The 9,826-nt window shown below is 36.3% G+C and overlaps 1 protein-coding gene across 1 annotated transcript in view; it reads right to left on the reverse strand.

Annotated features, from left to right (window-relative positions):
- Window positions 1–7,632, reverse strand: part of LOC117103061 (DBH-like monooxygenase protein 1 homolog) — a 40,085-nt gene extending 32,453 nt beyond the window's left edge. Inside the window, exons 1-2 of the mRNA XM_033243537.1 lie at window positions 7,516–7,632; window positions 4,541–4,687 (exon numbers count right to left, since the gene is read on the reverse strand). Of these exons, the coding sequence (XP_033099428.1) occupies window positions 4,541–4,687; window positions 7,516–7,632 (264 nt within the window). The remainder of the gene's footprint in view (window positions 1–4,540; window positions 4,688–7,515) is intronic.
- Between the last annotated feature and the right edge of the window lie 2,194 nt (window positions 7,633–9,826).

Genomic DNA, 9,826 nt, shown 5'->3' on the forward strand with positions numbered 1-9,826 from the left:
GCCTTTAGCTACAGTAGTATGGGGAACCTCAAACAAAACATCGACGGATACAATAAAACAACCTTATCACTGAAAACCGAGCAGCCTAAGACCAGAAGTTGCAACTGCAGAATACCTAATGATTGCCCCATATCTGGCCGTTGCCTAAATAAAAGTGTTGTCTACCAAGCCACAGTCGCAGCTAACAACAAAACAGACCAGACTTATGTAGTACTCACAGAAAACGCGTTTAAAACCCGGTACAACAACCACACTGCTTCATTCAGAAACCCAACAAAGAAATGCAACACAGAGTTAAGCAAATATATATGGGAATTAAAAGACAATAACACAGACTACACTATTAAATGGAAAATTCTCAAGCAAGCCAAGGCATTCAACCCATCATCTAAAAGATGCAACTTGTGCTTATGGAAAAAGTACTTTATAATATGCAAGTCCTCCATGGCTACCTTAAACAGGAGAAACCAGCTTATCACAACTTGTAAACATGCTAACAAATATCTCTTAAAAACTTTGTATTATAGGCCTATCACCCAACCAAACACTAGTGCAATTTACGACCATTATAAAGTTTATCATTCATTGTCATTTAATCCTTTGTTAATTACTTAATGATTACAGTGTACCGCTGCCTTTCAACTAGCGAATTTACTCTGCACATGCTCAGTCTTACAATTATTCAATCTGTGATAATCTTAGTCATTAGACTATTTTATCTGAAGAGTGCTGCACCATGTATGTGTAGCACGAAAATAAATAGTAATAAATAAAAAACTCTTTGAAATCATTTGTGATTTACATTTTAATTTTTAACTTTATTTCCTTTTCCTGCCTTTTACCTACCCACAAAACTTGTAATAATTTTTTAAAGCAGTTTTTACTCATTTTTTTTATTTGCACATTTAACGAATTCTTGAAAATATGTACAGGTAGCATTCATGTTTCTTTGGCTATTTTGAATGTATTAATTTTACACGTTGTTTTACCTTCTTGAACTTATTGAAAAATGATATCTTTGTAATTTTAACTGTTATATGATCGAACATATCCTTTGTAAATTTTATTTTGTGTGTTACGGTATATATTGTATACTTATATCATGCTGTTACTAAAGTTTTGCAATTTTGAGAATAAATTATTTGAAATGAATTGAAATTAGCATCGTACCAGACAGTCTTTAACTCCAAATTCAAAGGTAGATTAAGATTTACTGTAATTTATTTTCTTCTGTAGATTTTAATGTATTGTGGAGCGGCCCCTCAGAAGAGCAGTGTTTTTTTTTCACTGACATAGCTACCAAAGAGTATAGAGCAGGTTTGGATACCTTACTGACAGAAAATAGAAATATACAAACATGTCGGAGATGGTGCCAGTTTGTATCAACCCAAACGATAAATATATGGACTGTTTTTGTTTTGTTTTTATCACTTTAAACTATCATATTTAATATTGTACTTGTACTTCCATAAGTAACCATTACCGTATTTAGGTCCCCAAACCTATACTCCGAAATAATAATGACCGATAGGATTAAGTAAAAGTACGCTATATACCGGTGCAGTAGACAGTAATCAATATTGCTGTCCCGAAGAATCAGGATGGCCCAGCGGCATTATTTTTTTCCCCATACAGTTCAGGCAGAAATTATAGAGGGCACTATTTAAGGTCATTTAGGTGAACCGATGACATGAATAATGAATGCATGCTTGACACATCTTCAGAATGAGTACTACTAAGTAATAGTACTACAAAGCAAACGTCATAGTGTATAAGCCTAGAACTGTAGGCATAGGCCTACTCAAATACGATGCCAGGTTCAATTAACCTGCTCCGTTTTTTTTATACTTTCTAAGACATGTTGTAGGCCTACATAGATTGTGTCTAATCTATTACTACTAATTTTACACTGTCTTGACTACTGAGGCTTATTTAAGATATTTTGGCTTAGCGACTCCATAAGGCTCATCCACGCATAAAACTCGATACACCACTGACTATGTTTCGCGAGGGGGAGTTTGTTTGTTTGTTTGTTTGTTTGTTTAAATTATTTCTCCACACACATGACCATATGAACATACATAACAAAAGCTTAATAGTAAAACCAAGAATAATAGTACATTACAGAATAAGTGTGCGGAAGGAGGCCAAAATAAGTTTAGAATAAAACTTGAAGTCGTGGCCACCAGTTAAAAATATATAGAAATATAAACAAAAATATAAAAACAATATATATATATATATATATATATATTTATATATATACATATATACATATACATATATATACACATATATATACACACACATATACATAAAGAATAATAAATCAATCAGAATCAAGTTATCAATACAATTAGTTGATTGGACCACAAAATATAAGTTCAGTGACAAGTTAATGGGCGAATTAATTACTGTACAATTAAACCATGATAAGATGTCGGCAAAATGATTATGTAATCGATAGTTTATTGGCGGTGCCATTGAACCAGCATAATGTTAAGACTTATTTAACTACAGTGAACAATAACAGGAAATAAAACATAGTAAGATTAATAAGGTCCTATATAATTAAAACAATTGTGGAATAGAAAATAAATAGCAGAAATATAAGGTATATGTATGAGTTTAAAATATATAACGCATAATGTCATGATGACAAATAAAATACAGTTTAGAAATCAATGAATATAAAAAAATGTACATAAGTAAAAATAATATATAGCATATATATTAGATACTGTATTCATAGCGAAATATTGCGTATGAAGGCATAATCACATGTAGAGCCTAAGTCCTTATTTAGACCCTTAATGTGAGTTTTTTAACCGGATTATCCATTTCATTTCTGCGTTTCGTCGTTCTTGTGTTGATTTAAAATTGCAACCTATTATTATAGCCCTAAAGTCATTAGGTGAATTAACATGTACACTTACTGAGCAGTTTAGCTTGTGTCTTGTGATTTGTGGTTGTTCATTCTAGATTTAAAAGTTAGACCAGTTTCGCCAACACAGTTTCCCTCGTTGCATTTGTTGCAGTATGAGGTATATAATATTGGGCGAGTTACAATTCAGTACTAGTGGCCGGATTGTTGTCAGTAATGATGATGTTGCATAATTGACATCTAGAGCTGTTACATTGTGTGTTGCCATGTATCGGTTTAGTGGAGGGGAGTTTAGATGAGGTTAAAGTGGACTTTAAATTAGGGGGTTGCCTACGCGCTATTAGAGAGGGCTGTAAAAATAATTCTCTAATCGATGGGTCTCATCAGACCCACCAGTACTGACAATGACTTTAGGGCTATAATAATAGGTTGCAATTTTAAATCAACACAAGAACGACGTAACGCAGAAATGAAATGGATAATCCGGTTAAAAACTCACATTAAGGGTCTAAATAAGGACTTAGGCCCTACATGTGATTATGCCTTCATACGCAATATTTCTCTATGAATACAGTATCTAATATATATGCTATATATTATTTTTACTTATGTACATTTTTTTATATTCATTGATTTCTAAACTGTATTTTATTTGTCATCATGACATCATGCGTTATAATATTTAAACTCATACATATACCTTATATTCCTGCTATTTATTTTCTATTCCACAATTGTTTTAATTATATAGGACCTTATTAATCTTACTAGGTTTTATTTCCTGTTATTGTTCACTGTAGTTAAATAAGTCTTAACATTATGCTGGTTCAATGGCACCGCCAATAAACTATCGCTTACATAATCATTTTGCCGACATCTTATCATGGTTTAATTGTACAGTAATTAATTCGCACATTAACTTGTCACTGAACTTATATTTTGTGGTCTAATCAACTAATTGTATTGATAACTTGATTCTGATTGGTTTATTATTCTTTATGAATATGTAAGATCTCTCAAGTTTTCTCACTTTAACGTTGATGAAGATAGCAGGAGCTATCGAAATATCCGTTTGATTTTGTTATAGCTTAATAAATTTGTGTTCCGCAAGTCAACTTTCAATGATTGTACACCGTTTTTTCATAGAGACAGGCTCAATGCAGTATATAGCAGAGCAGTATAGACAAATAAACATGTCAGACAGGGGAGTCTATATGCATATGCATTTATATCAGTTCTCCTAACACCCTCTATAACTTCTGCCTCAACTGTATGGGAAAGAAAATAATGCGGCCCGCCGGGGCAGTGCTTTAGTGAAAAATAATAAATTGTATAATATACAATTTCATAAATGGGTTCGCGCCCCGGAATGATGTTAGGTGGGAATGGCATTAATATGGATATCTATCTATATATGCGTGAAGGGCCCCGACGGTACTCTCAAATTAGGGTTCCTCAGAAACTTACGCCTCTGTATAAATGTAATACGCAAGTACAATAACGTCAAATTATTTCTAAATACTCATCGATTCAGAGAACTAAGCCGCAAGTACAATTTAATTGATATACTTTTATTTCATATTTAATGAGGGGACTATTCCATCTTAAAGGTAACCCATTGAACTGATATCAACAGGGTCTCTTGAGCGTACTCACAGTTATATCGTAGTCATCCTTGTCGCAGGTTAAAAGTTTACGCTGGTATCCAATTATCGTTAAACCATTTATCTCATTTCCGTACAGCAATTTATAATCACCTTGAATATCGTTCTCTGGCTCTACATTTCCAATGCCATGTCGGTCCTGGAAATCAAGATTTGAAAATAAAAAATGAATGATAAATACAACGAATGCATGTGTATAAGGTATTATTAACTTGTTGATAATTAAAAGAAAAAACAAATATAAAACTGTATGCTTTAATTCCCTACAGTTTTTTAGCTTTCTATTATGCAAAATCATGACTTGATTCTAGGTTAGTCAAATGTAAATCAGAATCAGAATGGAGAACCATACTCCATTTTTTAAATGTCAAGTTGAATGTCGGTAATATTTAGTGTCTCTATATATAAACACAATACTATTGGATTTGTGTTAAATGAAGTCACCTAATGTGTTCAGGGTGTATGATTGATCCAGACTTATTAAATTTGGATTGCCATCTGTCATGTTGTTAATTCTTTTACATACAAAGTAACTTCTATTTAAAACTATCGATGATTAAATAGCTGTAATGAACAGTAACTGTGAGAGAGATGTTAATTCTTTCCCTGTTGCAGACTCTTTAGCTACAATATTTAAGTGTTCATCTAGTCAAATTATAAAAAGATTAGTTGATAGAAGTTCCTACTAACCTGGTCTGGATTGGACAGATGGTATTATGATTTGTTTAAGCTATTAACATACCAATAATACGATATGGAAAAACGTTTAGTACGAAAGGAAATTTAAGCTTTATTGCAGAGATTACTAATTTATGTCTCCAAAGCAGTTATGAGGGATTAAATAGGATGAATAAGATATACCCATACATAAAAAATTCTATAGAACTTTATAGACCCTCTATAGAGACTAATAAATTTCTACAGAAATTAGTATTTTCTATAAAATTGCTTTATAGAAGAACTAGTTTCTATAGAATTCTATAACATACTATATACACATATTTAATGTAATTTCCATGTTTTTAATTTTTTTGTTTCATTCAATATTTTATTGACACATTCGTGTCTGACCAGTATCATCCTACAAACATGTTTTACATCTTGCATATTCTATAGAAATTCTATAGAATATTCTATACAAATGATATGACAAGTTCTTTATAATAAAACTATAAAATTTCTATATTTATTCTATAAAAAATTATAGTCCTTACCTGTATTTTTTTAAATGTATTATAACAATTTTATAGGGATTATCTCTATAAGAACATATAAAATCTATATAGAGAATAACATATATGAAATTTCAATATAAATTTATTTATTTATAGTATATTCTGTAGAAAGAAAAGTGGTAAGAGTTGGTTTTGTTTTATTATTTAGTTAGTTTACTACTCTAGCAGACACGCTAGCCTCCTCCTAGACCTAGTAGTAGTGGTAGATGAAGGCTTGAATGAAGAGGCCTGGCCTAGCCTAAGGCCTACAGTAGCTGTGCCGGTAATAGCCTAGCCGCCGTACGGAGACAGACAGAACTGAGGTTCTCTGTTCTTTCTAGGCCATTGAGGATATAGAGCTAGGCCTAGAACCTGGACCCTTTGTTGGCCTAGCTAAGCTGTAAGTTAATTGCCCCATAGTCTAGCATGCCATAAGAAGAGTGGTAAATTGCATTTGGGCCGTGTCCTCTCTAATGTCCATGATGCTTTAATAAAATAATGGGTTTAGGGTTAACCGGGGTGCGGGTGGTGTAAAGAATTGTATCATTAATATTTGCAGAAAGTTAATGTAATCTCTAGTCCTATACTAACATAAATAGTGATTTTATTTCAGGATACTCAAGTCTCAGTTACTACTGTAAGTGTAATTACCGTACTAACGCGAAAAAGCGCCCGGGCGCTTAAAATATTTTTTTGCACTTCTTGAGGGGCGCTTATTCAAACGGGGCGCTTATTCGAACGAGGCGCTTATAAAAACAGAGTGAAAATTAAGGGGGCGCTTATGGAAATAGATGAAAATCGAGGGGTTCTCATGAGAACTTATTAAATCCAAGAGGTACATTTTGAATGAAAAACGATTAAATAAGGACATTAGGAAACCGCAAATTACGAATGGTGCTGCGGCGGAAAAGATAATCGTCCAGAGAGCATGGCTTCTCATGACAAGAATGTTGTGAGTACAGTATTACATAACAGCAGAATAGCAGATGAAATTAGTGGTGGTGGTTAGCTTTTTCGCCATCGGTCGATTGAGAATAGCAGAACGGCATGATCATTACAAGTTTTCTTGAAAACTTAGATGAGAATGTGTTCAGAGGTGCAAATTGACGGAAAAGGAGTAGTAGGACTAGAATATACACAAATGAAAGAAGTTGGAATTTGGAAATATACTGTCTGTCCAGGGAGCTTTTATCATTCTGTCGAAGATAAATATCCTCAATTTGATATTGACTGAAGGAGAATGTGATTCCACTCCACACCTCAAATCATGCCAACATCCACAGTCCCAGGATTGATTGGGTTATTCAAATTAGAAGGGGCGCTTATTCAAACTGGGCGCTTAAGGAAATTTTCTCGTTATGAGGTGTGCTTATTCGATAGGGGCGCTTATTCAAACGGGACGCTAATTCGCACGAGTACGGTAAGTGAAAACACAATCCGGTCTACTCAATTTTGTAGTAGGAAAGCATTAATGTTTGTTTAAAGACGTATCTGTGAAGGAACAGAAAATTACCTGACATTCTATATGCTTTAATAAAATAATCGGTTTACGGTTAACCGAGTGGGTTTGGGGTGTAAAGAATTGTTGTAATCTAAAGGCCTATACTAACAACATAAATGGTGATTTTATTCCAGGATACTCAAGTCCTGTCTCTTATACACATCTACTCTATCGTGTAAACTACAGCATCATCTATAGCAGTATGTCTAATTAGGTATATCTATCAGGTGGTTTACCCCTGTTTGTCCTCACTGGGTAGCGACTTTTTGATCCACCCGTTTGATTATCAGTTTCTACCACATCTTGTCCCTCCCCACTGGCTTCCGATTGCTCATCACGTTCACCGTCAGATTGTTCGTTAATATTCATCTCCCCACAGCATCCTGGTTCTACGTCATGACTAACCTCATCATATAGAACAGATTCATTCCCCTTTGGTGTTGGCTGGAATGCGTACCAGGTTGTGGAGTCAGGGTCCAAATTCTCGCTTGAATCATTCACTGTCTGAAAGCCACGGGCAATGCTTCAATTCAAATCGGTGTAGCACTTTCTCCTTTCCCAGTTTGTTGCGTACCACATATACTGGGCTGTCCTCAAATGGTTGCTTTATCACTAAATATGGCTCACTCTCCCAATTGTCCTGAATCTTTGATCGTCCTTTGAATTCTCGCGTACGGACCAGTACATGCTGTCCCACGCTGAGGGGTTTCTCAAATACCTTCTGAGACCGTCCACGAGTATTGGCTATCTGTGCTAATTGTTTACTCGCTATCATGCCGGCCATTTTAAGCTGGGACTGGTGTTGAGTGACATACGTTGCTATAGTTCCATCATTAGTGGATCTGGCTTCCCCGCCTAAGACCAAACCATGTGGTGGACGAGCGTTTCTTCCAAACATTAGGAAGAATGGTTCAATTCCGGTGTTGGAGTGTGACGTGTTGTTGTATGAAAACACCAGGCTAGGAAGGTATTCAGGTCACTTCAGCTCGGCCTCCTCCGAAAGTGTAGACAAGAGGTTGTGAAGGGTCCTGTTGAACCTCTCGCATTTCCCGTTTCCTGAGGGGTAGTATGGTGATGCCGTAGAGGTTACACAGATTTCGTACAACTTGTGCCTCAAAGTTTCTGCCTTGGTCCGAGTGTAAGCCCATTGGACATCCATAAGGAGTAAAGGCATACTTCAATAAGGTCTTAGTGATCGTTATTGCACGCTGATCTCTAGTCGGAATTGCACGTCAGTCAGAACCAAGATGTTTTCGAAACCGTCTTTTGATGGTTCTACTACAGTGTAGTCCATAGCTATAGTCTCCATTGGAGCCGATGCACTAATCGTCCCATACACCGGTAGTGTTTTCCGCACCGGTGGTTTACTCAAGCTACAGCGGCGACACTTTGAACACCACTTTTTGATCATTTAGGACATACCAATCCAATAGAAGACCTTCCAAATTGAATTGAAGGTTCGTTTTGCTCCAAAGTGTCCTGCTCATCATAGTATTTAGTAAGCACTTCTCCCACCAGGGAAAAAGGAAGGACCTTCTGTGGATATACCACGTTATACGGGGCTGTCACTCTCCGACACAAAATCCAGAATCCATTGTGAGTCGTTTCTAGTCGCGCAGTAGCTTCAGGGTATTCTGGGTACAGGAAACCCGCTCTGTACAATTAGGCTGCCTCCCTCTAGCGACAAATCGTGCAACCTCTTGCAGATGCATATTTCCTGCTGTAGCTGCTTGAATTCTTCTAACGTGTACGCTGGGAAGCAAATGGTTCCTCTCTGTTCACATACTTCAACACGTTCATGTATTGCGGGTGGGAGGAGAGTCCCTAAACTGTACACCCCAAGGCAAGCTCCCACAGTACTGCTCGACACAACTACGGTGCAATCTCTAATTAGTTCGTCTGCTTGATCGGGTCTATTCTCTTCTGAAAGTTGATTTGTCCGCGAAAGAGCATCAGGTGCCTGGTTCCTTGCACCTGCTCGGTATGTGATCTGATAGTCGAATGAGCTAAGTTGTTGAACCCATCTCATTTCAGTACAGCCTAAGTTTGCCTTGTCCAAAAAGAGTAGGGGATGGTAGTCAGTCACAATAGTACATTTGTGTCCAAACAAATAATCTTTGAAAACCTCAGTCACTGCCAATTTAAAGGCCAGCAGTTCAAGTTTGAGGGCACTGTAACGTCCACTCTGTTCTGCTGGTCTCAATGTACATGATGCATATGCTACTATGTGGTGTCTTCCCTTATCGTCCTCTTGAAACAGTATTGAACCTAATCCTGTACTACTGGCATCAGTCTCAATACGGAACGGTCGGGTGAAATCAGCGTATGCTAAAACCGGTGCTGTCGTGAGACACTCTATAAGAGTCTTGAACGCTGTCCGAGATTCAGTGCAGAAGGTAATCGGGCCATCTTTCGGTCGTTTTTTCTTTCTCTTATTATCTGGGCTATGTTTCAAATGACGGAAGAGTGGCGCTGCGATCGATGCATATCCTTTAATGAACCTCCGAAAAAATCCGGTAAACCCTAGGAAGGCCCTAACATCTCTCACCGTCTTAGGCTCTGG

The sequence above is a fragment of the Anneissia japonica genome, unplaced genomic scaffold, assembly GCF_011630105.1.
Source record: "Anneissia japonica isolate Jap-2015-1 unplaced genomic scaffold, ASM1163010v1 scaffold287623_len557403_cov176, whole genome shotgun sequence".
Taxonomy (NCBI): Eukaryota; Metazoa; Echinodermata; class Crinoidea; order Comatulida; family Comatulidae; genus Anneissia; species Anneissia japonica.